Below are 21,079 nucleotides of genomic sequence, written 5' to 3' on the forward strand. Positions count from 1 at the left end.
ATAAGAGGCTTGCTTAATGACCATCGTTGTAGTTTCTGATAACCATTAAACCCAACTATGTTCACAGGAAACTCGTGACTATACACAAGCTCAAAATAACCAAAATGCAGATCTAGTTTTTTGATAAATAACATTTTGAAAATAGAATAATTTGTGGAAGCCATCGGAGCACAAACAACTGATGTAAAAAAATGAATGTGAGAAAATTGGCAAAGTGAATATAGGAATTGAATAAAAATGGTTAGAATTCGTATATACAAATCTTGTTTTCCACCCTATACAATACTGATATTAGTTTTCTAGAATTCTACAGTACAGTTAGAGCTTGATAAGCGAGTTAGTTTCTGAATGAACTCTAGTGTTATACCACTTACGCAAGAGTATCTTCATTTGTCACTGCCCAAGGCTCCATCTACGCACGTAAACAAAGCTCGTCTGCTACTACGCTGACGGTCCAAGGCTGGGCAGGGGACGTAGTTAAATTATTCCATCGTTCATCGACTATGATGCATTTGTAAGCCTGATATGGATGTTAAGTTGAAATTGTTTATGATGGTGATTTTTTTCTTAATTTTGCTTGAACTTGTGGTTAACGTGCTCTGCGCAACATTGCTTTAGGCGAAAAGTCTGAATCATGTGAGTTCCTGAGCTCAGTAACTACATTTGATGGCTACGTTTGTTTGGCGAAGGGTAAAATTTTACATTAGGGACAACACAGAAATGACTTACACGTTTTGATGAAACGTATATCAATGATCTACTACTTCCTGCAAGTACTTTAGACCGGTGACGCCAATGATGTGCAGCATTTTTTCCCATACTAGTAAGTGGAAGTGGCGAGTGCTATGATGATCGTAAAAAAGAAAAGATTGATTAACCTGAAAATAAGTGATTCACATTTTGGAATAAACAGAATGTGTGAAGAACATCACCCAGCTTTTTGTGACAACCGATGTTTGATATGTAGTGTTAAAGTTGAAAGATAACAAGACATGTTTTCAATAGTATGCCACTTGCCAGAAAATATAAACAGAAGCTGATGATACTCTGGAGTGCTGGTGGTGCTTCTGCCAGCTAACTGTTAAGCAGTCATCCATACGGTCTGCAGTATCTCATTATCTGAATATTTTTATATATTTAATCTAAATTTCAGCTGCTAGTGGCAGTAGGTGAGATGTCTGTACTTTCTATTGATTTCTTCTTGTTTATTTTGAATTTTACAGTAAGGAACCCTCAGTTTCCCCAATATTTACTGTTCTCATTCTGACGTGATATTTATTATCTAAGGATGAGAAAGAAGCCAGTCATCTGCCTCCGTTACACTTCTGTAATAGTAGCTGTTTACAACTTATTCTATGCATTAGAATTGTTTGGAAATATACAAAGCAGTTGGGGTAAATGGATGATAATGATGCTGAGTCTCCAGTGAAAAATTAAAGAATAAATCCAGTGGCATTGTTGAAGGAGAGTGGATGTTTCAGAAGATGGCAAATCAGTATTCTTTCTTTTTAGTTATTATTTTCATATTTTCATCCATCTCTATATTTCTTTGAGGTAGGCTAATGTTAGGGGCAGAGTCCTTTAGGTGGAGGGTTAGCTAAGGTTTATTGGTCTAATCTCAAACCCAGTACTCCAGGAAGTTCAGCATGGCTGCTTTTCCCCCGACAGCAGGAAATGCTAGGCCATACCTAATTTCTAGTGAGATGTTAATATGATTATTTTATATTTCCCTTAACTAATTTGAAAAGTTTATAAAATTTCCAAAATTTTTTTGATATATGGTCAGAAAAAAATGATTAGGGAGATAATGCAACAGAAATGCAGATAATTACAATATAATGCATGAGTTCAAGTAACACGAGTCTAGATGGGTCTTTTTAAACCAAAACAGCTCAGATGCCATAATACTAAGAAATTCAATGAAAACTGTAGAGATATGGAGATAAACCATTGATGATATAACTTATTGTCTTCTGCCAGAAATGATATTAATTATTAGAGTATTTTGCTTGTCTTTGTGTATTTTTACAATTTCTTTGGGTGTTCATGCTGAATGAATACCATGACACCAATTTGGTTGGTATCGGAGTAATCAACAAGTGTCCCGCTATGATTTACAATTTGTCTTTTGGATCAGTTATATTTTGGATTTGAAATCGTGACCCATTGTGAATCTTGATGAAATAAAAAGTTTGATATTGCATTACTGGAATAGATATCATGATACAGAATCATAAAAATACAAAGAAATGAAAAGCTGTAATCATGGACATAGATTTTTGAAGTCGTCTAGGTATCCTACAACATTAGGGATGTATTTTGCCAATCCTGCTACAATACTCTTTGGGATCATGAAAGAAAGTCATAAAAGTAGTCACAGAAAAGTGGTAAACTGTTTGTAGAAACATAGATTTTATAAGTCAGATGTTTCAGACCTGCCTGGGTATCGTTAGTGGTAGACCCTCCTGGGTATTGGTAAGGTTAGCGACAGCTGCATAGTGAGCCAGCACTTTAGTGGTTGTCAAGCTGCACTACTCTGATCCATGTAGCTGTTTTTTATTTCTGCCTCACCCACATGTGGAGTAATGGCATTATGTCAACAAGCACACAATCTCTTCTTGTAATACATAGCACTTGACAGCACTTAACTCACATGGTGCACACTTGCCAACCGCTATGCCTCTCAGACAAATGTTTCATTTTAATTTTTTGGCTAAATTTATGTTATCACTCAGAAAATTATTTAACCATATGATTTGGTCACCAAACTTAATCGTTGTATCCAAATGAAGGATAATTTTTTTTTTTTTCAAGTGGTCTGTTTTTTCAGAGGATGATATAAAGGGATGATTTATTGGCTTGCTGGGAAGTAAAACATTTTTATACATGGATATGTTTATACATTTATTCCAGTTAGTTATTTCCCTTATTGAATTGTATGTATTGATGATAACTATATGCATCCTCTTTTAAACTTCAGTTTCTTTAAATGTCTGCAGATTAAGAAGTTGTTGAGATGGCTGAGGGTGGTGACAGTGGTGGTGGTGGGGTGGGTGGTGCCCTTCCTGACCTAGTAGCTCAGTGCTATTACCGCTATGGACTAATTGTCGCCACTCATCCAAAGAAGGTTATTCTGTTAGCAGTTGCCTCCTTCCTTGTTCTGTGGTAAGCATTTTAAAACTTGATTAGATATTTTTACCAAGCTGAGATATTTAGTTAAGGTTTAGCAGTCTGGTTGGTTTCTGCTTCCTATGAAATCACTACTGAGGGAGAAATGAAGGGCCTGCCATCTATCTTACTTTGGCCACATTTATCAAACAGAACCTCTGATTATTTGCTCTGTATTCTTATTGACTTATCTGTCCTTCAATATTTTTCCATTGCTCCGTCATATTCTCCTTTTTTTGTTATCACTTTTAATAGTCCATCCTCTTACTTTCTCCCCATGTAAGATTGTTGATTTATACCTTTCCTTCTACACACTTTACTTCTTGAGTGTAAAAAGTGGCATCTTTTCCATGGATGTGATATTTAGCTTGTACTGCCAATTTATTTTGGATATTTTTCAAGCATTGTTAGTAGGAGGTATGGAGATGATGAATGTCCTTTCACACTTTATGAGATATTTATAGTATTAAGCATAGGATCATTGATATATACAGGTGTATATAGGGAATTAGTTTTTGCAATGACAGTTTTTGGAACACTTTGGTTAGAGTCAGTGAAGGTAGTCTTATTAGATGATATCATAAAGGAAGGTGATGTTCTTTACAGTTGTGCTGTAATATTTTGAAGGAAGAAATCTCAGAATTTTTTACTTTTCTGTATGATGAAAGAACTCTGTATTTTCCACAGATTTCCCAGAATCATAGATTTACAAAGTTTTCATTTTCAGTACACCACTGTGGCACTTACCTCTACCAGGATACCTGCCACAAGAATATGTTACATCACTCTTCAATTATAGTGTTCCTCTCCCAGCCCCAGAAGGAGGGATAAGACTGGATCCGTCCCCAACTCCTACCCCACTTTGGTATCAAGGACCGCCTCGTGCATATATTCAGCAGGTAAGATGTGCACTATGTGTATATGGTACTGAGACCTCAGTTGCCATTTCCAATACAGGTAAAGCATTTCAAAGAAGATTTTTAAAAAAACGGCAAACTTCTTGTGTCTATTGGACTGAAAAACATCGGTTAGATCTTGAGGAAACTTTTGAGTTTTTACATATAGAATTTACAAAAAGGAAGCACTTTTAGAATAGATTTTAGATTTTTCTGAGAGAGCATTCAAGTTTTGTTAATTGAATGTAGGGTTCACAATACACACTCTAATTTAGGTGTTAGTTGATTCAGTAATACATGAGGTATGTTGAAGTTGAAAGATACGAAGTTCTTTTTAGATAATGTGTTTGTTAGAGCACAGAAATTTATGATTCCAGGAGTCTTAGCTATGTCTCTTCCTGCATATTAACTGACTGTTCTGTCTTCTACCTCATTTTTGCATCTATCCTGAAGATGTGATCATTACATGAAAGTGCATTTAGAAACTTACCATGTTTCATTTTCCTTGTGTTTATCAACAAATATATTTTATTTATTTATTATACTTGACTGTCATTTCCTGCATCAGCAAGATAGCACCAGGAAAGAGACAAAGAATGGCCTTTCCACTCATATACACACACACACTCATATATATATATATATATATATATATATATATATATATATTTATTCCCTGGGGATAGGGGAGAAAGAATACTTCCCACGTATTCCCTGCGTGTCGTAGAAGGCGACTAAAAGGGAAGGGAGCGGGGGGCTGGAAATCCTCCCCTCTCTTTTTTTTTTCCAAAAGAAGGAACAGAGGAGAGGTCCAGGTGAGGATATTCCCTCAAAGGCCCAGTCCTCTGTTCTTAACGCTACCTCGCTATTGCGGGAAATAGCGAATAGTATGAAAAAAGTATGAAAAAATATATTTTTTATTTTTTATTTTGCTTTGTCGCTGTCTCCCGCGTTTGCGAGGTAGCGCAAGGAAACAGACGAAAGAAATGGCCCAACCCACCCCCATACACATGTAAATACATACACGTCCACACACGCAAATATACATACCTATACATCTCAATGTACACATATATATACACACACAGACACATACATATATACCCATGCACACAATTCACACTGTCTGCCTTTGTTCATTCCCATCGCCACCTCGCCACACATGGAATACCATCCCCCTCCCCCTCATGTGTGCGAGGTAGCGCTAGGAAAAGACAACAAAGGCCCCATTCATTCACACTCGTCTCTAACTGCCATGCAATAATGCCCGAAACCACAGCTCCCTTTCCACATCCAGGCCCCACACAACTTTCCATGGTTTACCCCAGACGCTTCACATGCCCTGATTCAATCCACTGACAGCACGTCAACCCCGGTATACCACATCGATCCAATTCACTCTATTCCTTGCCCGCCTTTCACCCTCCTGCATGTTCAGGCCCCAATCACTCAAAATCTTTTTCACTCCATCTTTCCACCTCCAATTTGGTCTCCCTCTTCTCCTCGTTCCCTCCACCTCCGACACATATATCCTCTTGGTCAATCTTTCCTCACTCATTCTCTCCATGTGCCCAAACCATTTCAAAACACCCTCTTCTGCTCTCTCAACCACGCTCTTTTTATTTCCACACATCTCTCTTACCCTTACATTACTTACTCGATCAAACCACCTCACACCACACATTGTCCTCAAACATCTCATTTCCAGCACATCCACCCTCCTGCGCACAACTCTATCCATAGCCCACACCGCGCAGCCATACAACATTGTTGGAACCACTATTCCTTCAAACATACCCATTTTTGCTTTCCGAGATAATGTTCTCGACTTCCACACATTCTTCAAGGCTACCAGGATTTTCGCCCCCTCCGCCACCCTATGATTCACTTCCGCTTCCATGGTTCCATCCGCTGCCAGATCCACTCCCAGATATCTAAAACACTTTACTGCCTCCAGTTTTTCTCCATTCAAACTTACCTCCCAATTGTCTTGACCCTCAACCGTACTGTACCTAATAACCTTGCTCTTATTCACATTTACTCTTAACTTTCTTCTTTCACACACTTTACCAAACTCAGTCACCAGCTTCTGCAGTTTCTCACATGAATCAGCCACCAGCGCTGTATCATCAGCGAACAACAACTGACTCACTTCCCAAGCTCTCTCATCCACAATGGGAAACCTTGCTGACGCGGGAAATGGCGAATAGTATGAAAAAAAAAAATATATATATATATATATATACATGTGCATATACATACATATACATATGCATGTACTTAACATATATATATACATATATACACATGTACATATTTATACTTGCTTGCCTTCATCCATTCCTGGCACTACCTTGCCCCTACAGGAAACAGCATTGCTACCCTCTGCTTCAGCACGTTAGCACCAGTAAAACAGACAAAAAAGGCCACATTCGTACACACTCAGTCTTTAACTGTCATATGTAATGCACCGAAATCACAGCTCCCTATCCACATCCAGACCCCACAGTACCCTAAAATGCATATTAGAAACATTATAGACACTCTGTAGAAAACTGCAATGGTAAGGTAGACATATTATCAACAATGTTTACAGTATTTCACTGGCAAAGGTGTAGAGTATGTGTAATCCTGTAGCCTATAGTGTGAAGCGGCCTGCATGATTAGAGAAGCATTCAACAAGTCTGAATGGTGGAGGTAGATGAGCCTCCAAAACCAATGCAAGGTTAGATAATGGAAAGGATGGCAAAGCTGTAAAGACAGATGGGGCCCAGTACATTTATTTTTTCCATCGAATGTTTAAACCATTGTATGGTAAGTTTTGTAAGAACAATTATATGTCTAATCTGAGGGATTTAGTTTTTTAAAGATTTCTCTTGCACCTTTTCTTCTCCAACGTAAGTTATCATTGGTTTTCTGGTAAGTGTTCATGACCCCATGTAACTTTTTTCCCCCAGAAGAAGACACTCAGTGTGGGAGACGCCATCAGGTGTTTTGAGACATTATCATAGTCTTTTCTTGAATTGTTATATGAAGTAGTGTGTTCAGTTGTCTTGAGAAATTGTGAGGAAGTCTCAGCTCATTGAAAAATTTTGCCCGCTATATTTTTTTCAAAATGCTGTCAAAGCAAATTTTGATGAAGCATTTGTAATATTTCAGATTGTAGTAAGGAGTGGTGTGGTTCCATGGCAGGAGGGCCTTACAGTCAGTGATGGTTACCGTGGTCCACTTTCCTCTGTTTTCCATCTTGCCCAGACAGTTAGCAACTATCAGCTGGACCATAAGTAAGAGGGATAGTCATTCTTTCTCTGCATGGTTGATTTGCCCTTCAGACTTTGAAAGAATCTGTAACATATCTAGGGATGAGAAATCTCTAACATCCTGCCTTCTGGTGTAGACTGTTGTGGATACATTTTTAAGATATATCCTTGAATATGTCCCTAGTGAAGGGACGTTTTGTATAAACATGTAATTTTGATGTATTTAATGGCTAGATTAAAGGATGAATCTGGATCTTCTACCCTTAGAGAGTCTTGAGCCTGGTAGTTAGTCCACAAGACACCATCATGTCTCTCGTTTAAGAACATCATTGGCCTATTTGTTTATTTACATGTAGAAATAGGCCAAAGTGTTTGTGAACTGATGTAATGCATGTTTGTGCAGTTGTACAACAATATGCCTTTAACAGAGTGTTAATTTCATGTTGCCCATGATTCACAAGATAAAGATTCACTTATATATATTGTAATGTGGCACATGCATTATGCGTGTGAATGTGTAATCATTTGGCTTTTTCCAGAAAGATTACTAGATATATATTTTATATCTAATTGCTTTTCCTGCCTCAGAAAAGTAGCAGCCCCTTTTTTCACCCCTTGGCTTTCTTCCATCCCTGTGGTTCACCCTGCCCCCACAGCTACTCCCAGACATCAAAAATACTTTACATCCTCCCAGTTTGAAATTACACTAATACCATTCTCTCTCTCTCTCTCTCTCTCTCTCTCTCTCTCTCTCTCTCTCTCTCTCTCTCTCTCTCTCTCTCTCTCTCTCTCTCTCTCTCTCTCTCTCTCTCTCCTCCCCCCCCCCCCCCTCTCTCTCTCTCTCTCTCTCTCTCTCTCTCTCTCTCTCTCTCTCTCTCTCTCTCTCTCTCTCCACACATTACCTTACTTTCATTTGCATGAGCTTTCAACTTGATTCTTTCATACACTAGCTCCAGCTTCAGGATTTCTCTTTGAAGTTTGCCACCAAAGCTATATTTCCTGCAAACCAGCAGACTCATTTTCTGAGCTCCCCTTCCCACAGGATACTGTAGATCAGCTCTTTGCTTTGGTATCCTTACTTCTTTTTCTACCCTGTCCATGAACAGTTTATAACAGCCATGTTAACATCACACATCCTTTTTGGGGACCCACCTTCAACTAGAGATGCTCGCCCTCATTTCCTACTTGCATACACGACTTACTCTCTTGGTAAGAATTCCTCGCTATACTTAGGAGCTTACCTCCCACACCATATATTGTAACTAAAGCATGCAAATGTACTAGTTTCATTCTTGGTTATATTATTGTTTATCAATTCAGGTTCATATACTATCTCCAAAGATTGTTTTCATATTTCCTAGTTAATGGTATAGTTATTATCAGTGTATGATGACATAACCTCTTCAGTAATTATTGCTGTATGTCTTTTGGTTGCCATCAAGATCAGAAAAAGGGTATTAGAAGAATAAGAGACTTTTTTTCATAAACTGGGCAAGCTTAGTACTTACTGTCACCCACCCATCCATCGTTCCTCTTTTGAACTTCCCAATGTTGTTTTATAGTCTGGTACTAAGATTATGAGGTGGGCCAGTGCCACTTATTGGTAGCATGAGTAAAGATGGCAATATTTTCATTGTATTGTATTTCTGCTGTTACAATCTGTGAGCAGTCTTTGATAGAAGTGATTAGTGTTATTCATGCTTAAAGAGAATTCAAATAATTATGAGCTCAACACATCCTGGATACTTTCTTAATGCCCTAGGTCTTTAATTCACTCTGTTTAGACTTAGAAAAGTGTCTTATTCAATTTTTCTTTTTTTCAGTAACAGTGTCTCTCTGGGAACAGAATGCCTGCTCATAGAGGGTGTTGTAAAGAAGTTACAGTCTGCTGGTCAGGTCCTCCCTCATTACAACTGCTTGATGCTCTCTCCTGCTGACCTGTGGGCTCGTAACCAATTTTCCTTTTTGCAGGATCCGCATGTTCTACTGACTGTCAATTCCCTTATGGTTAGTGTATTTATGTTGACCTCTTGAAAATAGTAATGTAGTTTTGTACGTTACTTTGGTTTGATTGAGCACCTGCACTAAAATCAGCTCTTGCTGTATTTTTTGAATGTCATGAATGTAAGACTCGGATATATTAAGATGTAATGAGAAGTGAAATGTATAAGAGTGGCTGTGCACGAGACAAGAGGGGTAAGAAGAGGCTCGTTCTTTGTAACTTTAGATTTTCTGGTGGTGAGTGCTATGTGCTAGCCCTGCCTTTTGGCAAAATAGTTGGAGAAATAGACAGAAGTAGTAAGTAGGAGTAGTAGGTAGAAACATTAGGAAGGAGCATCAGGTAGAAGTAGTCCATAGGAACATTAGATAGGTGTCTTTGCAAACACTGCATTAGACTTGCCCTCTGCCTGTGGCCTGTTAAGGATGAGGCACTAAAGGCTAAGAAGTTCACTAGTTATAGAGACTCTTATTGCCATGGCCATTCCTTTGAGGGAATTCCAGAATGGAACAGGTGTCGGAGATATAGATCGATAGATAGATATTTGAGATTTATTAAGACAGACAACAGTAACAGAAGACCAATGTTCTGTGATATGTTTATGGTGTTTAGTAGGAAATACTTTTTTCAATGAAGAGATTAAACTTATAGAATTATTTATAAACATAAGATAATTTTACAATACTGCTAGAAAGACATTATGTAAATTTGCATTAATTTTCAATTTTTGGTTGAAATATATTAATGTTCATACTTCGGGGCAAGTAGATAAACTATTTTTCAAGATGTTTTGACAAAACAATCCTGTACTTGTAGGAAAGATATAATGTTATGTAAGCATTTCTGGCTGCACTTGAGAGGTCCCATTTGTGTGGTTTAGCAGTGATCACGAGTGTGAAGGTTTGTAGATGCTTTTGGAAAAGAAAAAGTATGGTTGTTAAAGGATTTGAAAGTGAAAAGGTAAGAAGTCTTTCTCAATCTCTACATGTCTATGGGATTTAATTACTTTAGCCTTTAAATGTTCCAATGAGGAGAGAGCTGTTGTTAGAAGATTAACAGTGTTTGTATCTTACATAATGGTTGAGATTTATTTAATTATTGCTGTAGAAGCTATAATGATTTCCTGATGACATTAAGAGCTGATTAGTTTGAGATTTTTGTTTTCCATATTTATGGTTGAATTTTTGTCTTGTTCCATGATTGAATAGTGATGTATGTTATTATTTTGTATTTCCTTAACCTTTATAATTTCATTTAAAATTTATCTAGATTTTTGATATGTTTCCATATGAAATATTGTTGGCCTTTAAAATGTCAGATTGATTGACAACAAAATAAAGTCCAGTTGTCTGTGGACCATTCATATTAGAGATGTTAGATCAGTCATCACACTGGCTTGCATGTTGATCCTCAGGTTGGCTTAGAAAAGATGGGATGGGAGCTGCCCCTCTTGTGCAGATGCTTTTGAGATATATCCTGTAAGAACTTCACTTTTTTTATGATGTCATTTTTTTTGTTTTGATATTATTATTGTTTTAGTCATTTTGATATTTATATGTAGCCACTACGTTGATTGATAACCAGATTTGTAGAAAGATCAAAGATAGTTTTAATGTCTTGCAGGCTAGCTATGAAGGTCAAACAAATGTAGCAGATATCTTGTTTGGAGTACCTTCCCGAGAAATTGGGTTCAGACGTAGTAGAAATCCACAGCGTGTTATTACATATGCTGTAACATTGGCTTTGAAGCAGTACAGTGAAGAGTAAGTAATCAAGATGTTTTATTTAAGTTTCTCTCTTTTGATATGAATTATGATGTGACTAATGATTATTTATTCATAATTATTTTTAGGTAAGTATTCCTCTCTAAGGTCGGTTCAACTGAGTCGATGTGTAGTTGGTCTCCAAACAGAAACTATGAGAAGCAACTGCCAGTCCCATGCCTTTGGTTCAGGCTTTGGTGGCAGGGACACAAGCAGACAGCTCCTGAAAGCAGTAGTAAAATAAGCAAGGAACGGGCAGCAGTATGACAGCAAATAGAAAGAGATGGATAGAGAGAGCTTAGGCCTGAACACTGAATGAGAAACAAGGCTTTTGATTTAATTGATTTGTCTGTGGGTCTGTTTGTTGATAAGGAGCTGTGGTTTTGGTGAATTATACATGGCAGCAAGAGAATGGATGTGAGCAAATGCGGCCTTTCTTCGAATGTTCCTGGCCTTACCTTGCTAATGCAGGAAATGGTGATCAAGTTTAAGAAAACATTTAACTTGTTGAGATTATGTGGCTTTCATGAACATTGCCATGCATCATTTACTCCTTTGGTGTGTATACATAACAGTGTACATACACACTGCTGTTGAAGTATTGTAGTGTTTTTGATGAGAGGGTGGCAGTCATGGGATGTTTGGGTCTGGGAGGTATGTGGTGAAGGAGTCAAAGACTAGTGGTTTGGTGAAAAAGAAAACAGATGGTGAAAGCATAGGATAAAATGATATGTGCTATTACAGTTGAATTTATCAAGAAAGGGTGTTGACTGTGTTGATTGATTAGTTAGGATTTTCATTGTATATATGGATCATGGCAAAGGTCCTGAGGATTGGCATAATGATTGTATAATGTGGTCATATGAAGGCAAGGAGGAGTGTTCAAATTGCACAGGCATAAGTTTGTGAAGTTTACTGGTAAGTTGTATAAGAGAGGTGATTGAGGGCAGTGACATGTACAGAGCATCAGATTTGGGAGAAACAAGTGTTATTTCAGAAATGATTGAGAATGTGTAGTTAAGATGTTTGCTTTGAAGAATTTGAGTGGAAGAGAAGGATTTTAATGCCTGATTTTTGGATTTAGAGAAAGCATATGTTAAAGTTGTTAGTGATGCTCTGTAGAAGGTATTATGAATATATATATATATATATGGCTGTCAGTGGATTGAACCAGGGCATGTGAAGCATCTGGGGTAAACCATGGAAAGTTCTGTGGGGCCTGGATGTGGAAAGGGAGCTGTGGTTTCGGTGCATTATTACATGACAGCTAGAGACTGAGTGTGAACGAATGTGGCCTTTGTTGTCTTTTCCTAGCGCTACCTTGCACACATGAAGGGGAGGGGGTTGTTATTTCATGTGTGGCAAGGTGGCGATGGGAATGAATAAAGGCAGACTATGAATTATGTACATGTGTATATATGTATATGTCTGTGTGTGTGTATATATATATATATATATATGTATACGTTGGGATGTATAGGTATGTATATTTGTGTGTGTGGATGTGTATGTATATACATGTGTATGTGGGTGGGTTGGGCCATCTGTTTCCTTGTGCTACCTCGCTAACACCGGAGACAGCGACAAAGCAAAATATATATGGCATGGGAGAAAAGCTCTTAGCAGCAATGAGGAGTTTCTATCAATAGTGTAAGGCATGTGTTTGAACAGTTAGGGAGGAGGATGAGTGGTTCCAGGTGAAGGTGGGTCTGTGGAAGGGTTGTAGGTTGTCATCATAGCAGTTTTATCTCCTATGGATGGTAAGGTGAGGGAGCTGAATGCAAAGGCCTTGGAGGATGGTAAGTATGCAGTCTGTTAGGGTGGGGATGAGGGGTCCTGGGAGATCAGTCAGTTATTTGCTGATGACATGATGCTGGTGTCTGATTCAAGACAGAAACTGTAGAGGCAGGTGTCTGAATTTGCGAGAGTGTATGAAAAAAGAAAGTTGAAAGTAAATGTGAATAAAAAACAAGTTTATTAGCTTTAGCACAGGGAAGAGACAGGTTTGTTGGGATGTGAGTTTGATTAGAGAAGACCTGGAGTAAGTGGTGTTTTAGATACGTGGCAGTAGACTGTGTGGCCATTGGCAACTCAAAGGTGGTCATGTTGATAATTGTTTCATTTCATATGCCTTGAAGCTTTGGGACTCTTTACTCTTTCATATCTTTCCCAATGATAGTGACCTAGCACATTTTAAAAGACAGGTTTTTCACTTCTGAATTTCTTGGGTACTTTCCCTATTTTCCCCTTTTTCCTTTTCATAATTCCTGTATTTCTGCTAAGGCCCAGCTTTGATGTTAACTTTGTAACTGGAGTCTCCAATGTAGAAAAAAAAAGAAAGACACACTACACTGTCAGGACTACTATACCATCAAACATGCCCATCTTTGCCCTTCTAGAGAGTGACCCCTCTTTCCACACATTCCTCAATGATACCAGGACCTTCACCCCATCATCCACCCTATGACTCACTTCAGCTTTCATGATTACAGTCAATGCCATGGATGTGAGACATTAGCTTTAGATGAAAACATGCAGAAGAGGATATATGTGTTGGAAATGAAATGTTTGACAGTATGTAATGTGTAGAGGATGGATTGCATAAGAAATTATATTGTAAGAGAGAGATGTGGTAGTAAGAAGCGTGTGGTTGAGATAGATGTAGAAGATTGCTGAAATGGCTTTGGCATATGGATAAAATGGTTGAGGAGAGGTTGGGAAAGAGGATACATGTATCAGAAATGGAGGGGACAAAGGGATGTAGGAAACTGAATTGGAGATGGAGGGATGGCTTTAATAAGATTTTCCGTGCTTGTGGCCTAACATGTAGAGAGTGAAAGTTGTGTATGGGATAGAATGAATTGGAGATATGTGGTATCAAGGGATGATGTGCTATCAATGGACTGAACCAGAGCATGTGAAGCAGCCGCAGGAAACCATGGAATGGTCTGTGTGGCCTGAGTATAGATATGAGGCCCTGGATTCAGTGCATTACACATGACAGCTAGAGAATGGGTGTGAGCAAATGATGCCTTTTCCTTGTTCCTGTTGCTGCCTTGCTAACATGGGAAATGGCAAATAAGTATGCAAGAGAGAAGAAAAGACCAGGAATACCACATAACCGAATCTCTTTATATTTAAGACCAGGAATCCCACCTAACCTAGGGTCTTTTCTGTTTAATTTTCACAGTACTGTAAGAATATGATAGTCATCCGTATCTTCTTGAATATTTGTCTTTTAAACCTTCCATCTTTAGGATAGTGCAAAATCAGAATATTTTGTCTTCTGTCCTCTAAGTCAGACTGATTTGAACTCCATTCCCATTTATTTAGGGCAGGTTAAGTACATGCAGCCTCTCAATTCACATGCATATCCTAATGTCTAGTGTGCTAAGTGAACAAAGACTTCCACAAAATTATACTGTTTTCACCTGTTAATTTGTAATTTGTAATTATTTTGCATTATCATGAAGATGCAATGTTTAAAAAGACATATACTGATGAATATGATATTCATAAGTATTATGAAAATGATAGATTTCAGAACCCTGAATTTTTTTAGATTCATGGGGAAAATGTTGTACACCTACCGTATCTTGAAGATGGCTGGTTCCAAGGACATTAGCAAATGATAAAAAAGAATTTTGCATGTAATGTAATTAGGACAAGCAAAATTTAAAAGAAATGTATTTTAGCTGTGAAAGAGAATTGTATGTGTTTATAGCTGTATCATTTTTACCAGGGTTTCTTTTTAATCTGCTTAATCTGAGAAATGATTTCTCCAGTTTGAAGTAGGATGGCTGTAGCAAAATTATCTCTAAACAACTTATCAACTATATCTATCCAGTCATTCCAATCTGACATATTTTGCAGCAATGCCCAAGTAGAGCATAACGTAGCATCATTCAAAATACGCAGTTGCACTTGTTGCCCATGTGCTACTTGTGGTCTTTCCCACAGAACTTTTACTCGACAGGATTGGTGTGATTATCCCCACATCATCTGTTATGATCTTTACATCATGTTTACAGTTAATATGAAATGTACATTTATTCATATATTGAAGTCAAGAAAACAATAGAATTACTTTTTATGTAGATTATTATTATCAAGATGTTGCAGAAGTAGATCTTTTGCAGATTAGAATTATTTATATGTTTTTGAACTTTCAGATTTGTAAGTGGGTTGGAGAAAGAGCTGACATCCCGATACCCAGTTCACCAACCTGTACATCCTGGTAGGGAGGAGATTACCCACATCTATTTCCCTTCACGCATGTCTCTGTGGGAATTTCTTCTCATGATCTTCTACTGTTTTTTATTTGTGTCTATTTACTTTTCTATCTTGAAAATGGACATATTTAAGAGCAAACTGGGTATGGCTATTAGTGTTCAGGCAACGCTTATAGCTTCATTGTGCATCTCTGTAGGATTTTGTGCATATTTTGGTCTTAGGCCTTTGCATAGCAAAGGAAAGTATGTATACCCAGTCTTAGCTGGTCTTATTGGCTTTGAGAATAGTATGGCATTAATAAGGTCAGTTTTATCAACTCCTTCTCATTTGGACATCAAGATTCGAGTGGCACAAGGCTTAGCAAGGGAAGGATGGACAATAACCAAATATTTTTTAACAATGATCACTATTGTTACTGTTTCATTTTTCCTCTTCATTCCTCTTGTTCAAGAATTTTGTATATATGGCAGTGTAGTTCTTCTTTGTGATCTGTACATGCAGCTTATTTTCTTGACTGCGGTGTTGTCCATTGACCTCCGTCGCTATGAAGATTCTGAGGAACAGAAAAAGCAAGCCTTAGTAAATGGTGGTCCATTCTCTGTAAATCCTTTGTTCAGATATCAGCAGCAGAGTCCCAATCCTAATGTAAGAATCCTTGTCAGCAGCTCTGAAAGGACTGGAACATCTGTACCAAACCTTCACCGCAGGAATGCTCCATCTGAATCTTCCCTCAAGTGTAGTGGACGAGATCGAGTTGCTCACCTACAGACAAAGCCCCACAATTCAGATATGATGCCTAAAAGGCTACGTGTAGCTTATTTTGTTGCAAAGAAAAGAATGTTTCAAAGAATGTTTATGTGTGTTTTTGTTGGGTGGATTGCATTTATGGTTTACAGTTCTGGACTGATCGAGCATTTCTCTGAATCGATGAATGATCAGCAAAGGCCAAGGGACTTACCCTCTGTTATATTTTCTTTAACCAACCATTCCAGCTACATAAATCAGTCAAGAGTATCAGTACCAGCCCCACATAGTGTTGATCAGACTCATTCTCATGGCTCAGCTGCTGTGGTGCCAAAATCCTCAGTTACTGGTAATGCCACTGTTACTAAACAAGATGGACTTAAACTCTTGAAACATCGCACACGCTCTCTTCTGCGTAAGCTGCCACACTCACACTGGCCAACACTCTTTAGTTATTATAACATTAGTCTGACTGGACACTATCTAAGTATTTTGCCACCCATCCTGCTCTCCCTACCAGTAACACCAGAAGATGCTCTAAATGTGCACAATCCCAGTGACCCAAACACTGGTCCCTGGCAAGCTGATAAACTTCGTTTGGAAGGTAAGTAAATCATATCTTTTATTCACTGATTTTCTTAAATGATATTCTTATTTATCCATTGTGATTTGTGCTGATGAGTGTTCCACTTAAAATCTGCTTCAAATTTTTCATATACTGTTCAGAGTAGATCATACATAATACATGTTATCCAGTAAACTTCTTTTAATTGAAGCTTTAAGGCAATACTGTTTGCCTTTGTTCTGATATTGAAATATATCATTTTCAATGAAACTGCTAAAGATGATCTGCTGAGTTGCAGATAATGGCTTATTATTTGTAAGTTTGAGGTTTAAACATTTTTGTTGAGTATATTATTCATTAGTTTGAAACATTACATAAATTTCCATCTAGAGAAGGGTAAAATTGATTGTCATATTTCTGCATCATATTTACCATTTTTTTTCCTATTCTATGTGGGAGCCAGACAAGAACCTCTTTTTGTTCCCATAATCACAATACATCATATGCTTTCCTAGTTATTAATCATTCTTCCAGATAATGCTTTACTCTACTCTCCCACCTTCCTCCTTGTTTATCATGTAACTGGTAGTTCCTTTTTGTGCACTGTGTTGTTTTCATAAATTGCCTTAACCTTTGTGATGATACAAAACACAAGGAAATAAAGTCAGTGTAAAGTAATTTTGGTAGCTCTTAAAGCAGTGAGGAAATATAAACATTCAATCTAAGTGCAAGATATCAGGTTTTCTAGCTTGAAATGTGCACATCACAATCATTAGTTTAGCAGGTGATTTAAAAAGTAAACCCTCAGTGCCCAGAGTAGAAGGATCATTTCCCCATACTGTGGTGGTTTGTGACTGAATTTGCTTGTTGCTTGAGAGTTTGCAAATGTATGAATGATAGAACAAAAGACAAAGAAATTAAGTCTATTGAAAGTAATAAAAGTTGAATTAAACCAGTGCAGAAATAAACACTGAACCTTTTGTAGTTCATAGAATTGTCATCCCTTGCCTAGATTGTGCCTATCACAGTGATTGTATCACTACTTTATTTAGGTGAGTGTAAGCCTTCAGGTGCTGTAGATGGATCATTTTCCCTTGGCAGAGTGGTGTATCTGGGTGACTTATCTCTTGGCTGGTGTACTATAGTAGTTTAACATGCTCTTACTGTTTTCTATTTTTTATCAAGCATACATTGAATATCCTTGCTTACTTATTTGTTGTTTTTTATTTATATGGTGGTAAGGGAAGGGAATTTAAACTTTCTCTACTATTGAGCATCTTTTAAACTTTTGTTATTGTCAGTATTCATCTTTTCATGACTTACATATGTATCTTTGTATGTGTGTCTGATCCTGCTTATCATTATGTTATTGTGTAATTACCAATTTGTACTATATGGGAGGGAGTTTTACACTTGTAAAGTTCTATCCCATGAATATTGTGTCATACAACCTCATAAATATCTGTATGCTGTCTGCATTATAATCATGTCTTCAGTCACTTTACTCCATTCATCTACTCGTCTTTGATGAGTTTCTACCTTAATTTCATGTTATTTCCTTTTATTGTTCTATCCCTTCATCTCATGAAGGACTGTTCACTGTCTATACAATTGAGCTGTTTGAAAAATTTAAAGGCTGTGATCAAGTCACCATTCACTTATCTCTCTTTGAAGGTGGGCAGTTTTAAAGCCTCCAGCCTTTCCCTTAACTCATCTCTCTTATTACTGATAACATCTTTGTTGCTCTCTTCTTGACCTTCTTCATTAACTCTTTATATTTCTTTAGGAGTGGTGACAAAATTTAGGAAGCATATTCTAGTTTTGACTGTATGTATGATATGAAAAACTTGCAGACTATATTTTGATCCATGAACTTGAATGCAAGGGGAGACTAGTGACAGGTTAGGGGCAGTGTCAACTCCCGGGTCTATCAGACACAAAGAATTCTCTTGTGTCTCTATCTTTCTGTGTGTTGTCTTTGTGTGATTTTTGTCCACCTAATTTCTTTTGACTGCCATAACTAAAAAAATTCACTGATTATTATACATTGCTTTTAACTAGGCAACACCATAACACTTCATCCTTTCCCCACCCTTAATGCTCTCTTCCCCAGTCCCCCCCCCTCCTCTAGATCCCCTTCTCATCCTACTGACACATCTGCAATTCCTTAGCTCCCTCCTCTAGTTCTCCTTCTCATTTTACTGACACACCTGCATTTCCTTAGCTCCCTCCCCATTCATTTATAATAAATATAGTATAATATACTTATATGCAAGAGTTTTGGAAAGAGGGGCAAGTATGAAGTCTGTTGGGGATGAGAGAGCTTGGGAAGTGAGTCAGTTGTTGTTCGCTGATGATACAGCGCTGGTGGCTGATTCATATGAGAAACTGCAGAAGCTGGTGACTGAGTTTGGTAAAGTGTGTGAAAGAAGAAAGTTAAGAGTAAATGTGAATAAGAGCAAGGTTATTAGGTACAGTAGGGTTGAGGGTCAAGTCAATTGGGAGGTGAGTTTGAATGGAGAAAAACTGGAGGAAGTGAAGTGTTTTAGATATCTGGGAGTGGATCTGGCAGCGGATGGAACCATGGAAGCGGAAGTGGATCATAGGGTGGGGGAGGGGGCGAAAATTCTGGGAGCCTTGAAGAATGTGTGGAAGTCGAGAACATTGTCTCGGAAAGCAAAAATGAGTATGTTTGAAGGAATAGTGGTTCCAACAATGTTGTATGGTTGCGAGACGTGGGCTATGGATAGAGTTGTGCGCAGGAGGATGGATGTGCTGGAAATGAGATGTTTGAGGACAATGTGTGGTGTGAGGTGGTTTGATCGAGTAAGTAACGTAAGGGTAAGAGAGATGTGTGGAAATAAAAAGAGCGTGGTTGAGAGAGCAGAAGAGGGTGTTTTGAAATGGTTTGGGCACATGGAGAGAATGAGTGAGGAAAGATTGACCAAGAGAATATATGTGTCGGAGGTGGAGGGAACAAGGAGAAGAGGGAGACCAAATTGGAGGTGGAAAGATGGAGTGAAAAAGATTTTGTGTGATCGGGGCCTGAGCATGCAGGAGGGTGAAAGGAGGGCAAGGAATAGAGTGAATTGGAGCGATGTGGTATACCGGGGTTGACGTGCTGTCAGTGGATTGAATCAAGGCATGTGAAGCGTCTGGGGTAAACCATGGAAAGCTGTGTAGGTATGTATATTTGCGTGTGTGGACGTATGTATATACATGTGTATGGGGGTGGGTTGGGCCATTTCTTTCGTCTGTTTCCTTGCGCTACCTCGCAAATGCGGGAGACAGCGACAAAGCAAAAAAAAAAAAAAAAACAAACTTATTTTTGCCTTTGTGATTATGTTTTCTCACTGTTTCATGCAGTGCTTTGGTATAGCAATAGAAATTTATGAAAGTATGTAATAATTTGCACTAACAAAGATTTTTTACTTGCATATTATATTGTAAAAATATGCAGAAGTGCTTGATTAAACAGAAACATCACTTGACTGGATGGGACCCAGTCCCAATTAATCCAGTTGGTGGGGACTTCATCATATTATTAGATAAACATTTCCTTCATGTTATGCATTATAAGACATTTATTTTGCTTCATGAGAGTTGAATTAGAACATGAAATAGTATTGTAGTGACAGCTCATGAATTGTTATTGAGAAGAATCATTGGAAAATTTACTGTTATGGATAATGTATTATCACTCTAGATTCTGAAGACTCTGAGGAAACAGATTGGCAAGAAGAGTCAGCTTTCATACCATCATCATCGGGAGAACTGTTACTTACAGCAGTTTTAGTGATTCCTGCTGTCCTTTTTTTGGTGTATGCCATGGTAGCACTTTATCACTGCATTTGCTCTCGCAATTATGCTGAATGGAGAGCTTCTTGGTGGGGTCAAGATGGGACTAAAGATGAAACATCACAGGTGAGTTTTTCAGATAACTTGAAATGCATTTTAAAATATTTTTTGTTATTTGGATTTTAAGGAAGTCACATGCAGTGCATTTATTAAACCATTTTTTCCTTTGATGTGGAAAAGCTTGATTTATGGCTGTAAATGAATGGACTGTAGTTTTGTTTCTGAGCCTGTTGTAAGCTTAGGTTACACTTGCTCTAAAGCCCTCTCTGTTAAGGTTCATGTGGATATGAAGTAGAATGAAAAGTTCATAAAACATTGATAATTGTATTCATATCCACCAATGCTAACAGTTGCATCATTGACACTAGGCACTTTACTCATTTATTTTATACACTGATGATTCAACTCTGCTTCTTCCATTTATTTCAGTTTTGCTTAATTTTTTTTTTGTTTGTGTAGGACTGTATTGCAATTATGAAGCTTACTGGGGAGGGCTTAACCAGGGCAATTGGCACATTCATGGTGAACCATGGTATGATCTGTCAGGTTTGGCTGTGAATGGTAGGCTCTAGTTTAAGTAAATTTTACATTAC

At 37.8% G+C, this 21,079-nt stretch overlaps 1 protein-coding gene across 1 annotated transcript in view; it reads left to right on the forward strand.

Annotated features, from left to right (window-relative positions):
• Window positions 1–395: 395 nt before the first annotated feature.
• SCAP (SREBP cleavage activating protein) overlaps window positions 396–21,079 on the forward strand; it is a 63,014-nt gene continuing 42,330 nt past the window's right edge. Inside the window, exons 1-8 of the mRNA XM_071691208.1 lie at window positions 396–514; window positions 3,000–3,165; window positions 3,896–4,067; window positions 7,224–7,348; window positions 9,148–9,331; window positions 10,947–11,086; window positions 15,259–16,667; window positions 20,335–20,552. Of these exons, the coding sequence (XP_071547309.1) occupies window positions 3,017–3,165; window positions 3,896–4,067; window positions 7,224–7,348; window positions 9,148–9,331; window positions 10,947–11,086; window positions 15,259–16,667; window positions 20,335–20,552 (2,397 nt within the window). The 5' untranslated portion in view covers window positions 396–514; window positions 3,000–3,016. The remainder of the gene's footprint in view (window positions 515–2,999; window positions 3,166–3,895; window positions 4,068–7,223; window positions 7,349–9,147; window positions 9,332–10,946; window positions 11,087–15,258; window positions 16,668–20,334; window positions 20,553–21,079) is intronic.

This window comes from Panulirus ornatus, chromosome 50 (assembly GCF_036320965.1).
Source record: "Panulirus ornatus isolate Po-2019 chromosome 50, ASM3632096v1, whole genome shotgun sequence".
NCBI classification, from domain to species: domain Eukaryota; kingdom Metazoa; phylum Arthropoda; class Malacostraca; order Decapoda; family Palinuridae; genus Panulirus; species Panulirus ornatus.